General features: G+C 45.5%; 1 protein-coding gene across 3 annotated transcripts in view; it reads right to left on the bottom strand.

The window, feature by feature from the left end:
• The window catches only part of LOC148511392 (collagen alpha-2(VI) chain-like), a 313,628-nt gene that overhangs the window by 147,213 nt on the left and 149,433 nt on the right, over positions 1–16,982 (bottom strand). For all 3 annotated transcript variants that reach the window (XM_088442276.1, XM_088442278.1, XM_088442277.1), the window contains one exon: positions 22–72. In XM_088442276.1, coding sequence (XP_088298402.1) covers positions 22–72 — 51 coding nt within the window. The remainder of the gene's footprint in view (positions 1–21; positions 73–16,982) is intronic.

The raw sequence follows: 16,982 nt of genomic DNA on the forward strand, positions 1-16,982 counted from the left end.
TATAGCATTCTGACTTCTTACCTGCAAGCCTCTTGCCCCTGCATAGTTGTTACCAGGTTTGCCTTGGTTGCCCTAAAACAAGTACAAATCAGACGTATTAAAGTGGAGCAGTTTGTTTTCAAAAATGCAACATCTGGTTTTTATATCCTCAGAATTGGCTTGTAATTAATTTTTTTAACAATGTCTTTGTAAACCATTTAACCAGAACCGTAACTAGACTTTTTGGTGCCCTGTGCCAGAAAAAATTGGTGCCCCCCCTCCCTAATTTTTTATATAGGAACATAAACTAGTGCACCTGAAAAAGGTCCATGGCCTCATGGGGAAGGTCGCACTACCCTAGTTACGGCCCTGCATTTAACTATAACAAAACTCATGTTGTTATCATAACTTTAAATGCATATGGATATCAGGTTGGTTTTGTAACACTGTACTGTTCGCATGCTGGACTTTTCGCCTACTTCGCCTGTTTTCCATGCAGAAAAGTATCGCGCGCGTGGCCGCTTTTTGCCGTATTCAATGAAATTGAAGCCGGCGAAACTGTAACAAGCGAAAAGTACTGTCAGTTTTGGGGAAATCAGCCTGACACCCCCCAAAAGATATACTGACATTGGGGATCACTCTAGATACCCCCGAATAGGCCTGCTGAAAGTATTTGGGGTACTTAAATGCTCTCAATAGCTGCTAATTAGTGTCTTTGCAGAAGTGGTGAAGAATAGCATTTAGCAGGTTTTTTGCAGAAAATAAGTAGTCCCAGCAAATTTTGGGTACTTGAAAATGGGTGCTAGCATATTTTTAAGTTGCTAAAGTGTAGTTTTAAAAAAACGTTAAGAATCCACCTGCTGCAACCACCTGCACACTTAAAAACACCTGGGGCATCCTCGGGGACCCCTCTGGAGGCTATTTCGCTACTTTTTATGTTTGTCCCCCAAATTTGGACTTTTTTGCTCCCAAAACGAAAGTACTTTTTTGGGATGATCTAAAGACTTTTTTTTTTTACTTATTTTAACACAGTTTACCTTTGGGGGACTGACCCAAGGGTGCAGGGGGGTTCCTGTAGCTTTGCATCCCAAAACCCCAATTCTGCACTTTTTTTCGAAGTCTATTCATAGGCAAAACTTTTTCACAGGTCCCATTGCATTGAGTTTCCGCACCTGCGAAAAGTTTTTGGAATTGAATAGGGAGGAAACTGTTCGCATGGCGAAATGACGTCACTCGCAAAAACTTTTCCGCAGAAACGGACTTATCGCGGCTAATTGAATACGGCCCTATGTGTTGTTATTAATACATATATTTTACATGTTATATTCTTAGACAGTGCAACAAAATAGACCATCACTTCCATACAGAAGATAAAAGTGGTAAAATGCATCTTTGAAGAAAGCTGTTTGAGCAGGTTATGAACCTGAGCTGCTTTCAGACAGCAGATATATAATGACTTTAACTATACGCAGCCCTGAAATAGACTTGCATACCACCAAATGTGAACATCTTCTACTGCCTCAGCATTTTAGACACTTTGGTTCTTACTCAGAGTTTGACATAAAGGGAATTGCAAAATGAGTCTAAAGAAATGTCACAATTTTGTGACTTATTCAGAGAGACACAACCTTGTTTTCCACCCCTTCGCTTAACTGGGATGAATATGACCGGAGACATGGTTTAACAGGAAGTACTAAAAAAATGCTAAAAATCATATTACAAAATCAAAAACACATTACATTAATGGTCGGAAAGTGCAAATAATAAGCACCCCACCCACGTGGCTTACAGCATATGAAATGTTAAGCAAACTGGACGCAGAATGCAGCGGCTTGCTAAAGTATTCACCCCCCTAAAAAGTCAACAGGATTTGTCTACATTACAACTGACACTTAGACGGATTGTTCATGTATTGTGCAAACCAGTAGGTGCTTAAAGTAAATTTTCAAACTCATAATTCATTAATTATCTGCAGATTAAAATTTTTTTTTTAAAAAATGCTGCTTGCACAATTATTCTAATCCTGTGTAGTGGAAGCTCCAGGTTTACACTGATGAAAGATAATGCTCAATCAATGGCTTTCAATTATCCTCAGGCTCTACCTATGAACCATTAAAAAAAGGTCAGCTTTTATGCATTAAAGACCATCTAACTTTAGTCATACTGTGAATCTTAAATAAAGCTGTGAAAATGAAAACCAAAGCATTCTAACAGGGCCGTAACTAGGATAGTGCGACCTGTGCGATGGCACAGGGCACCGCAGGGCGGGGGCACTGTTTGGGCCTGTCAATTTTCCTGTTTATTATCATTCTTACTTGTAGCTTCCTCTTCTTTTATCCCCAGCATCTCCTGGTCTCCCCTATCTTTTCCCTGGCCCTTCCCCATGAGGCCATGGCTCTTTTTTAGGTGCATTATCTTATGTCCCTATTTGAAAAATGGGAGGGGGGGGTGGGTGGGAGGCACCAATGCTCTTTCTCGCACAGGGCACCGAAAAGTCTAGTTACGGCTCTGCATTCTAAGGTACAATTATAGACATGCACATATTAGGAAAAGGTTACCAAATAATATCCAAGTGCTTGGATATCCCAGTGAACACTGTTGGATCTATTGTTAGAAGATGGAGGCTGCATCATACCACCCAGGCAATACCTTGATAACGTCATCCCTCAAAAATAGTCACAGAGAGGTCAATTATCACTTTGAAGGAGCTATGGAGTTCAGTGGCTGATACTGGAGTGAAGGTGCCCCAATCAAACATATCAAGTTTTCATACAACTGACCCGTATGGGAAGGTAGCTAGAGATAACCCATTATTGAAAAAATAAATGTCTTCAGTTTGCTAGTATAAATCAGAGTAACCCAGCTAAAATAAAATGTGGAAATATGTTTTGTGGTCGGATGAGACAAAAAATTAGCTCTTTGGCCCCAATTCACAATGCTAAGTGTGCTACAAACTAACACAGCACACCCTCAGCAAACACCACCCCAACAGTGAAATAATAAGAGATATGGTAAGAACTTACCCTTGTTATCTCTATTTCTACGAAGTCCATAGGGTTCCACAGGATACCTTGGGGTATACGCGATGACGTCAGGCATCGGGCACCACAGAGTTAAGTTTTTCATGTTCCCAGTATGCACTGGGGTTCCTCTCCTATACCACGCCCCCGAGCCTCAGGCAATCAGTTACGTCACAAGGCCGGAGGAGGAGAAAAGAGAGAGAAGAATGTCTGGAACACACAAGAAATCACATTCTCACCAGAAGGAGACGGAAAAAACGGTGACCTGAGCATATTGCCCATCTGCAGTACAGGTGCGACAGGGCGGGAGTCCTGTGGAACCCTATGGCTGACCTTTTTCGTAGAAATAGAGATAACAAGGGTAAGTTCTTACCATATCTCTTATTTTCTACTGCAGGGTCCATAGGGTATCCACAGGATACCTTGGGGATGTCCCAAAGCAGTATCCTTTAAGGGTGGGGGCGCTCCTGTGCTGAAAGGAGAATCCGCCGCCCGAAGGAAGCATCCTGAGAGGCGTAGGTTTCAAAGGCATAATACCGTACGAAAGTATGGACAGATGACAACGTGGCTGCCTTGCAAAGCTGGACCGCTGAGGTGCCAAGTCGAGCTACCCACGAAGGTCCCACGGACCTAGTGGAATGAGCCCTAACAGAAGATGAACAGGAAGGCCTTCATGAACATAAGCTTCAGAAATAGCCAGGCGAATCCATCCTGCCAACGTTTGCTTAGTGGCAGGCCAACCCTTCTTCCGGAAGCCATAAAAGACAAACAAAGAGTCCGACTTCCTAAAAGAAGCAGTGCAGTCAACACAAAGTTTAAGGCCTGCACCACATCCAAGGTGGCCTCACCAACCGAAAGGTCCGGTGAATTAAAGACCGGCACAATAATTTCCTCGTTGATATGGAAACTAGATACCACCTTCGGGAGAAAACCAGGGCGAGTGTGAAGCACAGCCCAGGTCTCTATGAAATATGAGAAATAGAGGTAGACATGATAGAGCCCCCAATTCTGAGACCCTTCTGGCTGAAGCAATGGCCAGAAGAAACACAGTTTTAAGGGTAAGCCATTTCAAATCCACTGAGCCCAGTGGTTCAAATGGCAGTCCTTGAAGAGCTCTTAGGACCACAGCCAAATCCCAAGGAGCCACAGGTGGAACAAAGGGAGGCTGAATACGCAGTACACCTTGCATAAAAGTACAGACATCAGGAGTGTAGCAATTCTACGATGAAACCATATAGATAGGGCCGACACCTGCACCTTCAGAGAAGCAAGGCGAAGACCTTGATCTAAACCTGTCTGTAGGAAAGCCAGCACCCTGGATAACCGAAAGACCCGAGGAGCATACCCTCTTGGACCACACCACTGAAAGAAAGCCCGCCATACCCGATGGTAAATGATGGCAGATGAAGGCTTCCGAGCTCGTAACATGGTGTTAACCACCGAGCTGGAAAATCGTCTTGACCTCAAGAGGGCAGTCTCAATAGCCACGCCGTCAAAGACAGCCGACCCAGGTCCGGATGATGACAAGACCCTGAGATAACAGGTCCGGATGTTGAGGCAACAGCATCGGAGTGTCCACTGAGAGACTGAGGACCTCATTCAGAGTCAGTCGTTGCGGCCGCACGGTCGTACGCCACCGATGTTTGCTAAACTGCGCATGCATAAAATTTGCAATGCGCGTGCGCAAACTAGCTGTTACGATCAGAAATTGCTCTCTCCTTCAACTTGGCCAGGTCGTTAGTTTGAGTGACAGGATGAGGCGTTTGTGGGTGGTAACAGGGGAAGGTGCTTGTGAACGGGGGAGTGGAGATCCGAACGCAGTCGTGCCTGACTATACAAATTGCGTTTTATGGGAGTGCATAATTAACTAAGTATGGCACATGTGACATGGGAGGTTTTTACACTGACTTGATCATAGTGCTTAAGAGAGGGTATGGTCAACCTTAAGGTCTACGACCAGCTCCGATGGTTCCAGATGGTCTCGATTAATCCTTATATGCCCGGAGATGACGTGTAATGGGAATGAGAAGGGGGCGTATTTTTAGTCTTACGGCCGCATCCTCCCCTCGCTCGTCCAGCTAACGATCCCATGTGAACGACGCAACTTGCGAGCGCTTCATTTTTATATCCGGACCCTTTTACCTTACGACCGTGCGGCCGCAACGACCGACTCTGAATGAGGTCCTGAGTACCAGTGCTGTCTGGGCCACGCTGGAGCTATCAGTAGGACCGTGCCGCCTTCTTGCTTGAATTTGCGTTTGTGGTAGCCTATATGTGTGTTTTTCTCATGTGGTAGCCTATATGTGTGTGTTTTTTCTCATGTGGTAGCCTATATGTGTGTGTTTTTTCTCATGTGGTAGCCTATATTTGTGTGGTTTTTCTCATGTGGTAGCCTATATTTGTGTTTTTTTTTTCATGTGCAAGCCTATATGTGTGTGTTTTTTGTCATGTGGTAGCCTATATGTGTGTGATTTTTTTCATGTGGTAGCCTATACTGTATGTGTGTGTTTTTCCATGTGTTAGCCTATATGTGTGAGTTTTTTCTCATGTGGTAGCCTATATGTGTGTGTTTTTTCTCATATGGTAGACTATATTTGTGTTTTTTTTTTCATGTGCAAGCCTATATTTGTGTGTTTTTTCCCATGTGGTAGCCTATATGTGTGGGTTTTTTTTATGTGCAATCCTATATTTGTGTGTTTTTTCACATGTAGTAGCCTACTGTATATGTGTGTGCTTTTTCTCATGTGGTAGCCTATATTTGTGGGTTTTTTTTCATGTGCAAGCCTATATTTGTCTGTTTTTTCTCATGTGGTAGCCTATATATATATTTTTTTCATGTGTTACCCTATATGTGTGCTTTTCTCATGTGGTAGCCTATGTGTGTGTGTTTTTCTCATGTGGTAGCCTATATGTGTGTGATTTTTTTCATGTGGTAGCCTATATGTGTGTGTTTTTTCTCATGTGGTAGCCTATATGTGTGTGTTTTTTCTCATGTGGTAGCCTATATGTGTGTGTTTTTCTCATGTGGTAGCCTATATTTGTGTTTTTTTTTATGTGCAAGCCTATATTTGTGTGTTTTTTCACATGTAGTAGCCTACTGTATATGTGTGTGCTTTTTCTCATGTGGTAGCCTATATTTGTTTTTTTTTTCATGTGCAAGCCTATATTTGTGTGTTTTTTCTCATGTGGTAGCCTATATATATTTTTTTTTTCATGTGTTACCCTATATGTGTGCTTTTCTCATGTGGTAGCCTATGTGTGTGTGTTTTTTCATGTGATAGCCTATATGTGTGTGTTTTTTCTCATGTGGTAGCCTATATGTGTGTGATTTTTGTCATGTGGTAGCCTATGTGGTTTTTTTTTCATGTGTTTTTTTTCAATTAGCGGGGATTCCACGCGCGGGTGTCCACGAGACCCCGCGTGCGAGTCCCTGCTGTCGGACTTTACCTCGCACCTCATGTAGGAGGTAAAATCTGCGTGAAGCCTCCCTATTCGGCCTCGCGCAAGCGGGTAAAACACACTGATTCCGTAGTTCTCGCGGAATCAGTGTGTTCTCACGCAGGAGTCCTGTTCTAATGACGCAGGGAAATAGCTATTTAATTGAATAGCTAATCCCCGCATCGCAGGATTTTTCCCTAACAATTAGCCGCAGGTGAAATCCCGTGGCTAATTGGATATGCCCCAATATGTGTGTGTTTTTTCTCATGTGGTAGCCTATATTTGTGTGTTTTTCTCATGTGGTAGCCAATATGTGTGTGTTTTTTCTCATGTGGTAGCCTATATTTGGGTTTTTTTTCATGTGTTAGCCTATATGTGTGTGTTTTTTGTCATGTGGTAGCCTATATGTGTGTGATTTTTTTCATGTGGTAGCCTATACTGTACGTGTGTGTTTTTTCATGTGTTAGCCTATATGTGTGTGTTTTTATTCATGTGGTAGCCTATATGTGTGTGATTTTTTTATTGTGGTAGCCCATGTGTTTTTTTTCATTTGTAAGCCTATATGTGTGTGATTTTTTTCATGTGGTAGCCTATATGTTTGTGTTGTTTTCATTTGGTAGCCTATATGTGTGTGTTTTTCTCATGTGGTAGCCTATACTGTATGTGTGTGTTTTTCTCATGTGTAAGCTTATATGTGTCTGATTTTTTTCATGTGGTAGTCTATTTGTGTGTGTTTTTTTCAATTGGTAGCCTATATGTGTGTGTTTTTCTCATGTGGTAGCCTATACTGTATGTGTGTGTTTTTCTCATGTGTTAGCTTATATCTGTGTGATTTTTTTTTATGTGGTAGCCTATATGTGTGTGTGTTTTTCTCATGTGGTAGCCTATACTGTATGTGTGTGTTTTTCTCATGTGGTAGCCTATATGTGCGTGTTTTTCCTCATGTGGTAGCCTATATGTGTGTGTTTTTCTCATGTTGTAGCCTATATGTGTATGATTTTTTTCATGTAGTAGCCTATATGTGTGATTTTTTTCATGTGGTAGCCAATATGTGCGTGTTTTTTCTCATGTGGTAGCCTATATGTGTGTGTTTTTCCTCAAGTGGTAGCCTATATGTGTGTGTTTTTTTTTCTCATGTGGGGGCCAATGTGTGTGTGTCAGTGTGTGTTTTTTTTCAATGCAAAGCCTATATGTTTGGTTTTTACATGTGGGGTCCTTCTTGCAGGAGCCATGCACACAGTCGGGGGGATGGGGGGGGGGCAGCAGACATGAACATAGTCAGTGAATGGTTGTGTATAGATCTCTGTTAGTAGATGTACCTGTAAGCAGGGGCAGATTTACCGCTAGGCAACCTGAGCAGCCACCTAGGGCCCGACAAGTCCCAAGGGGCCCGTGGCCGGGCCCCCCTGAAATCTTGTCCATAGAGTGAACCTGGCCCTGCTGCCTGCTGCGCTGTGTTTCGCACAGCACACACAAGCAGCAGGCAGTATAGTAGGGGGAGGGGAGGAGGGAAGAGGCGGAGTTACAGGCCAGGGCAGGGGAATCTAGACACTACCATTGGGCTCACACTATTGCGGGGCCGGGTGCCGCGATCAGGCAGTGTTCGGTGTTCTGCAGAGCTCTGTGACATTTGCCGCTGCAGTAAAGTTGTTTTTTCTTGTATATTGGCATAGTGCGTGTGACGTCATAACGTCACACTCCGTGCACACTGCAGAGAGACTGAGACTGCTGGAGAGGAGCCACTGAAGAAGAGGTGGTGTCTGGATTCCCTTCGTGGAGAAGAGAAGAAGAGCATCAGGGAGGAAGAGTGGAAACCCTGAGAATGGTAAGTGAGGCTGCTGCATGTTGTGCTGCTGGGCTGACACGGAAGTGTGTGTGTGCCTTCTGAAGGAGTCTCAAATGCTCAGGCACGCCCTCTGACTCACACAGGAAGCTCCCCAGAGGCTAGGCAAGGAATCAAGCTGGGCTGAAGGATTTCTTATGTCACAACCTTGTGACCCACAACGGCAGGGGAAGGGGTATGGTCAGTGGGCTACTAGTTTTACTATCCACCTGTTAACTCTGTCCTGTCACCTCTGTTCTGGCCAAGTCACCCTTATCTCCTGTCCGCTCTGTTCTATCCTGGCCCTGTCACACCAGTCCTTTCCATGTCCCCTCTCTTCTGGCTTCTGTCACCTTTTTCCTGGTCCTGTCAATGCTGTCCTGGACCTGTCACCTCTATACTGCCATACTGTCCTATCCCTGTCACCTCTGTCCTGGTCCTATCACCTCTTTCATGTCCCTATTACCTCTGTCCTGTACCTGCACCCCTCTCTCATGTCCCTCTGTTCTATCCTGCCCCTATCTCCCCTGCCTGCACTGTCCTGGTCCTATCACCTCTGTCCTGTTACCTCTTTACTGCCCTGTCCCCACTATCCTGTCCCTATCACACCTGTCCTGGTCCTGTCACCTTTTTCATGTCCCTGTTACCACTGTCTTGTACAGGGTCGTATTTATAACGGGCCCCTGGGCCACACCACACACCCTGCACCCATATTATACTTCAATCTCCGGAGTCCCACGTCGGCGCCAGTGTCTGCGCTGTAAAAACGGCTTAAAAATGGCCGCCGCAGCCATATTCCCAGTAACCTGCGCATGCGCTATAGACTCTGGGCACACTCTAGTGGCCAGAGTCTAGAAGTGCGGCGCTGGCCGCGCACCGCTCAGTGAGCTGCCGGCCACAGGACGAAGAGGAGGGGGCCCGTGATGGAGACTGCACAGAGGCCCCCTCTTCTCTAGAAACGCTCCTGGTCCTGTACCTGCACCCCTCTCTCCTGTACCTCTGTTCTATCCCGGCCCTGTCTCCCCTGCCCCCACTGTCCTGGTCCTATGTCCCTGTCACCGCTGTCCTGTTACCTCTTTACTGATCTGTCACCACTGTCCTGCCCCTGCCCACCTCTGTCCTGTCCCTGTCACCTCTGTCCTGTTCCCATTGTCCTGTCCCTGTCATCTCTGTCCTGTCCCTGTCACCACTGCCCTGCCCACCTCTGTCCTGCCCCTGCCCACCTCTGTCCTGCCCCTGCCCACCTCTGTCCTATCCGTGTCACCTCTGTCCTGTTCCCATTGTCCTGTCCCTGTCACCTCTGTCCTGTTCCCATTGTCCTGTACCTGTCACCTCTGTCCTGTTCCCATTGCCCTGTCCCTGTCACCTCTGTCCTTATCCTGAAAATATAGTGCTATAAATTGTTTGAGGGAGGGGGGGGCCCAAAACCGTTATCTTGCCTAGGGCCGTATGAGGTCTAAATCCGTCTCTGCCTGTAAGTGATGTGAGTGAGGGCGGAAGTGCGGTTCCATGCCCATAAAGGCCACCATAAGAAGAAATTTGTCCCCTCACGGGCTTGCTTCACTAGCCATAGGTTTATATTCCATCTCTATGTCCACACAGATAGTAACTGATGACGTTGAAAATCTATCTACTATCGTCAGTGAGTGGGTGGGTAGGGGCTCCAATGCATTGCTTGCCCAGGGCTTTCACTGCTATTAAGACAGCCCTGGGCACATATATAGTGTTTATGTATGCCCCGCATGGAGGGGTGGTATCCAGCGGTAGTGAGGAGTGTGCCCTCAGATTGGGGGGCAAAGGGAGAAAAATGTGAAATTTAAAATGAAAGGGGAAAAAAGGGATAGAAGAAGCAAAAAGATAGATGGAGACAGGAATGGATACACAAAGCTATGACGAAAAAGTTATTGCCTGAAAATGGGAGGAGCCAGGACTGGAAGTCTTAAACCGCCCCTCCTAAAAGAAAAGTCTATATCCGCCCTTGGCTGCACGCAGTAATAACATTCTAGACACTGCAGCCCTCCTTCACCTCCTCTGAGCTCTGTTCAGTGTTCACAGTACAGCACAGCCTAATAAATCATCTCCGTCTCCGTAGATTTAACTCCTGGGGGTGTGTTTACACTGTACAGTGGGATCTTAACTTCACAGAGACATGATCAAAGACAGACTTTGCTAGGGGGCGATCGTTCAAATCTCCCCCCCCCCCCTGTATCCGCCACTGATTCCAGGCCCTCTAGATGCATGCAGTCGCAAGCCCTGCTTACGCCTGAAAAAAAAACATGCAGTGTGTGAAGATGCACATGTCCATTAGAAGTGAAAAATGCTGCAACTTGTGTTTGTGTCTTACTCTGAGGGGGCAATTCAATTGTTTTGTGGGCGGTGATAATGGTTGCCCAGAGTTGCAATTCAATTGTTCTGGGCGCCCATTAATTATCTCGGTCATGGCGCCCTATTAGACTGGGTTTAGCCATCTAAAGTCCTGCTTAGGGTGCCCAAACAGTAGGTTTACCACACATTTTTGCTCGCATCCTCCTGAGGGTGCAAGCAGAAATGCTGGTGCCAGCGGCTGTCACGCCAGAACAATTGATTCACTCCGTTGGGTGCCCCAAACAGATAGCCGCCTTAAAAACAATTGAATCGCCCCCTGACTAAGGCCCTTTACCTGGAATTACAGCTACCTCTCAACATTCCAGCACCCAAAATTGGGACAAAATTGATCATGCACCTGCTACGCCTTAGAGCTGAAGAAACCTTAGGCAGTATTTGCTGACAAGCTGCCACAAAAGTGGATCCTTCTGTGAACATTAGTATAGTTTGAGGGTATTGTAGACAGCGCCGTAACTTCAAGTTATGGCGCCCGGTGCCATCCGCGCATGACATGACATCATTCCACGGGGGCAGGGGCACAAGCGACTGTAAACAATAGTTGCAGTCTGCCGTTTGGAGAGTCCAGAGGATGCTCCCGGCGGCACTGCATCTGCGATTCTAGCTGCAGGGTGTCTTTCCAGGCACAGGGACCATGGATTGCCGGCAGTGCCGTCCACAGTTTGCTGCGCTCTGTGCGGCGGCACCAGTCACCCATAGCTAGTTACGGCCCTAATTGTAGGTATGGATACTTTCATGTGGTAGTGAAAATGTTCAAATATGTAAATATAAACATTGGTGCCAAACCAAATCAGTGAATTAAATGACTTGCCCCAGGTAAAATCTGATACATAAAAATTAACTCATATCCAGGGCCGCAACTAGGGGGGGCTGGAGGTGTACGTGTACCGGGTGAGCCGCTGCACCCGCCGCCAGTGTCCTCCAGTCCGGCGCAGCAGGGAGGCTCCAAGGCGGATGCCTGCTGTGATTTTATTACCAGCGGGCACCCGGCTCATTCCCTGCAGCTCCGTGGTAGCCGGAGGCTGGAGTTGTCTCATGACGTCTCTCCCATATTTCCAAAGAGGAACCGGGCGGACCGGACGTCGGAGCGGGGTTTAAGGTAAGTAATACAGTCAGGTGCATAAATATTGGGACATTGACAGAATTTTCATATTTTGGCCTCTATTCACCACCACAATGGCTTTGAAATGAAACAAACAAGATGTGCTTTAACTGCAGACTTTCAGATTTAATTTGAGGGTAATTACATCCAAATCGGGTAAACGGTATATGAATTACAACGGTTTCTATATGTGCCTCCCACTTTTTAAGGGGCCAAAAGTAATGGGACTATCAACTCAAAAGCTATTTCATGGGCAGGTGTGGGCTATTCCCTCGTTATTTCATTATCAATTAAGCAGGTAAAAGGTCTGGAGTTGATTCTAGGTGTGACATTTGCATTTGGAATCAGTTGCTGTCGACTCTCAATATGAGATCCAAAGAACTGTCACTATCAGTGAAGCAAGCCATCATTAGGCTGAAAAATCAAAACAAACCCATCAGAGAGATAGCAAAAACATTAGGTGTGGCCAAATCAACTGTTTGGAACATTCTTAAAAAGAAAGAACGCACCGGAGAGCTCAGCAACACCAAAAGATCCGGAAGACCACGGAAAACAACTGTTGTGGATGACAGAAGAATTATTTCCCTGGTGAAGGAAAACCCCTTCACAACAGTTGACCAAATCAAGAACACTCTCCAGGAGGTAGGTGTATATGTGTCAACAATCAAGAGAAGACTTCACAAGAGTGAATATAGAGGGTTCACCACAAGATGTAAACCATTGGTGTGCCACAAAAACAGGAAGACCAGGTTAGAGTTTGCCAAACAACATCTAAAAAAGCCATTACAGTTCTGGAACAACATCCTATGGACAGATGAGACAAAGATCAACTTGTACCAGAGTGATGGGAAGAGAAGAGTATGGAGAAGGAAAGGAACTGCTCATGATCCAAAACATACCACCTCATCAGTGAAGCATGGTGGTGGTAGTGTCATGGCGTGGGCATGTATGGCTGCCAATGGAACTGGTTCCCTTGTATTTATTGATGATGTGACTGCTGACAAAAGCAGCAGAATGAATTCTGAAGTGTTTCGGGCAATATTATATGCTCATATTCAGTCAAATGCTTCAGAACTCATTGGACGGCGCTTCACAGTGCAGATGGACAATGACCCGAAGCATACTACAAAAGCAACCAAAGAGTTTTTTAAGGCTAAAAAGTGGAATGTTATGCAATGGCCAAGTCAATCCCCTGACCTGAATCCGATTGAGCATGCATTTCACTTGATGAAGACAAAACTGAAGGGAAAATGCCCCAAGAACAAGCAGGAACTGAAGACATTTGCAGTAGAGGCCTGGCAGAGCATCACCAGGGATGAAACCCAGCATCTGGTGATGTCTATGCGTTCCAGACTTCAGGCTGTAATTGCCTGCAAAGGATTTACAACAAAGTATTAAAAATTGAAAGTTAGATTTAGGATTGTTTTTGAGTTGATAGTCCCATTACTTTTGGCCCCTTAAAAAGTGGGAGGCACATATAGAAACCGTTGTAATTCCTACACCGTTCACCTGATTTGGATGTAATAACCCTCAAATTAAATCTGAAAGTCTGCAGTTAAAGCACATCTTGTTTGTTTCATTTCAAAGCCATTGTGGTGGTGAATAGAGGCCAAAATATGAAAATTCTGTCAATGTCCCAATATTTATGCACCTGACTGTATATATATTTTTTCTGTAAGAGGCAATACAGGGGCATTACCATATGGGCACTACTACAGGGGCATTAACATATGGGCACTACTACAGGGGCATTACAATATGGGCACTACTACAGGGGCATTACTATATGGGCACTACTACAGGGGCATTACTATGGGGGCACTACTACAGGGGCATTACCATATAGGCACTACTACAGGGGCATTATTTATGGGCACTACAGGGGCATTACCTTATGGGCACCACTACAGGGGCATTACTATGGGGGCATTACCATATGGGCACTACTACAGGGGCATTACTATATGGTCACTACTACAGTGGCATTACTCTGTGGGTATTACTATATGGGCACTACTATAGGGGCACTGCTGTAGGGGGCATAACTATAGGTGCACTGCCGAAGGGGGCATTACTATTGGGGCACTGCTGCAGGAGGCATTACTATGGGGAAATTACCAGGGGGAGGCGCCAAATTACTGTCTTGCCCCAGGTGACAAAAATCCTAGTTTCGGCCCTGTCATATCTAACATATCTAATAAATGTGCAAAGAAACAGTATGTGCACATCTGAGTTGGGTATTAGCTTTTGGTTATAAAGTAAACCAAGTTGGATTTTTTAAAATACATAACTCTTGAAGAGTTGTGTGGAAGCAGCCCTGCTCTGCCTTCAGATATAAATTGTATTCAGAGTCAGACGCTTCTATGTGACCACACCGCCCCCATCCATCCGCTAGTGAAAGTACTCATTATCATCGGCAGCCCTATCCTTCCGTCAACATGCCCACAACACACCTATCTTACATGCGAACACCCCATTGCAGCCCAGATACACCCACTCAGTCACAAGTGGAAATCCAACTGGGATGCGTATGTATCTGAAGCACCTGTAATGGCTCTCTAAGTTGCGTATGCTGCAGGCCCAGTCACATGCGCAGTCTGCTAAATATAGCCAGATCTGTACACAGACACGTGTAACTCTGCATCAGGCCTGATTCTGAATTGGGAGCAAAGTAAAAGCAGCAAGTAACTTTGTATCTGGAACAAATCATGTTGCAATGTTAGGTGTGCAAATTTATGTATTATTTTTGCATGCAGGATAAATACTGGCTGCTTTTGCATGTAGCCCACACATGCTGGACAGCTTTGCTTTTACACTGCAATTCAAAATTGAGTTTGGACACACCCTTCCCAAAACTAAAGCGGCCCATACACGGTGCGATAGGCACCGCGCGACGCCACAGCGGATCCGACGTTCCACATATCGGGCGGCCCCCACACACGTGCAATCGGGTTGCCAACCGCCCGATATGCCGGCCCACCCTCCCCTACCCGCATAGCGCTGCATGGGATTGCACATCGCATCCCCATATCGACTAAACCTGCAGTAAGATCAGGAGGTGCGATGTACGACCCCACGGGTGCACGCTCGGTCCGACATCAGGCCCATACACGGTGCGATATAGCAGCCACATCGTAGCAATCCGTCAGATCGGCTACTTTATCGCACCGTGTATGGCCCGCTTAACTCTCTCTGCAAATTTTACATCTGCCCCACCAGCAGTGCAACATGGATTTACCAAGGTGCACAGTAACCTGGACACAATGAGTGTACTTTACTGTAAAACTACAGGAAACCAGACACAAAAATAAGATCCGTTGTAACCTTCCACCAGAATACATACACAGCAATGGGAACTATATACACCACAATGCCCTTGCCTGATTGCTGAATAAAATTACTGTCACAAAATGAATGCAACTCACAAAATACATCCATATTTAATTTTGTGACTTGTAACTTTCATAGGATACCAGATAGTGTACTTCATTGGAAATTTGGTGGAAGTTCCTTTATAAAGACCTTTTTTACTCTTAACCTGATTCATTTATTACTTACATTTTTTTTATTTATTTTTTTTAAATTTACATTTTAAGCACATGTTAACAAACAATACATAAACAACATGGCTTTACTGTATAGTAAAAAGGTAGATTGGGGTATGTCGTGTTACGCGGCAATGCTACTGTAACGTGTTCTTTGTTAGTTTTGATATTATCTAGTAAATTTGCTTATTATGAAGAGTCAGTTGTGAAGCAGATGGCATACTGCATTTTTACTGGGAAACAGTTTACACCTTCCAGCCATACTTATCATCTGTCCAGTAATATCCGGAGGAGTCATGAATTTCAGGTGGCTCTCCCAGACCAAATGGGTGGGCCAGTCTCATGCTTGCTGCCAACACATAGGGTCGAATTGTATAATCGTGCCCCTCTAATTGTAGAACAGGGGGGCAGCGACATTATGACACAAGCGGCACCATACCCCCAATACCCAGGACATAGTTGCCACCTCTGGGAGATGGTTGTAGCTGCACTTCTATAGAGAACTACATTTCTAGATATACTTTGCCCAATATAAAATAAAACTTCAATTAAAAAAAAATAAAGTTCCATTAATAACAAAGTTAGTTGCACTGCTATTTCTTGATCAATTTCCTTCAAGTCTAACAGTGTGTCTTTATTGTGACCAAGTTCATAGGTACAATGACAAATTTCCCAGACTCCTCACAGTAATTACAACAAATTAGAATATGAGGAGGTGCTAAAAAGAAATACCACCTCTGTGCAAATGTATTCATTCTAGAAATAAGTGACGGAAGTCATTGGTAATGAGGGTTACTGTAGTTTTGAAGATTGTGCTGTAGAAATGGGAAATGTGACCTGTGTGTCCCTTATTGCTACCAGTGGCTAGACAATTGACAATGGTCCTAGATCAGGGATGGGGAACCTCAGGCCCGAGGGCCGTATAAGGCCCGCGGAATCATTTGGTCTGGCCCTCTGAGCTTTTTCTGCTAGCCTCGAATGGCACCCTGCAGCCAGAATCTATGCAGCAGTGCCGTCCTTAGGATGTTTCAGTTGGTCACACCGCTGCCCTTATAGCTCCCCGGTGCATCCTCAGGATGCTCCGGACATTGCTGTAATCACCGGCGTTTGAGGCCCCGCCCCCATGTGATGTCACATGGAGGGGGCGTGGTCTGCACCAGACCCGCGAATAATGTTATATATATCAAAATGGCCCTTGGCAGAAAAAAGGTTCCCCACCCCTGCCCTATATAATCTGAACCCACTAGACTCACATGCCCAGCTCAGATGTGCATACAGGGCCGTAGCTAGGGTAGTGCGGCCGGTGCCATCGCACAGGGCACCACAGGTCAGGGGGCGCTGTTTGGGCCTGTCAAATTTCTATTTATTATCATTCTTGCTTGTAGCTTCCTCTTATTTCATCCCCAGCATCTCCTGGCCTCCCCTATCTCTTCCCTGGCCCTTCCCCATGAAGCCATGGCCCTTTTTTGGGTGCATTATGTCACTTTGAAAAATGAGGGGGGCGCCAATGCTCTTTCTGGCACAAGGCACCAAAATGTCTAATTACGGCTCTGCGTGCATATACTAGGGGTGAGCGGGTTCGGATTTCTGAAATCCGAACCCCCCCGTGCCCCCCCGATCCGAGTCCGATCCGAGTCAGGCTCGACTTTTCCCGCCTGACTCGGATTCTGAAATCGAGGCAAAACGTCATCTTC

Source organism: Taudactylus pleione, unplaced genomic scaffold (assembly GCF_031769625.1).
Source record: "Taudactylus pleione unplaced genomic scaffold, aTauple2 ptg000309l, whole genome shotgun sequence".
Taxonomy (NCBI): domain Eukaryota; kingdom Metazoa; phylum Chordata; class Amphibia; order Anura; family Myobatrachidae; genus Taudactylus; species Taudactylus pleione.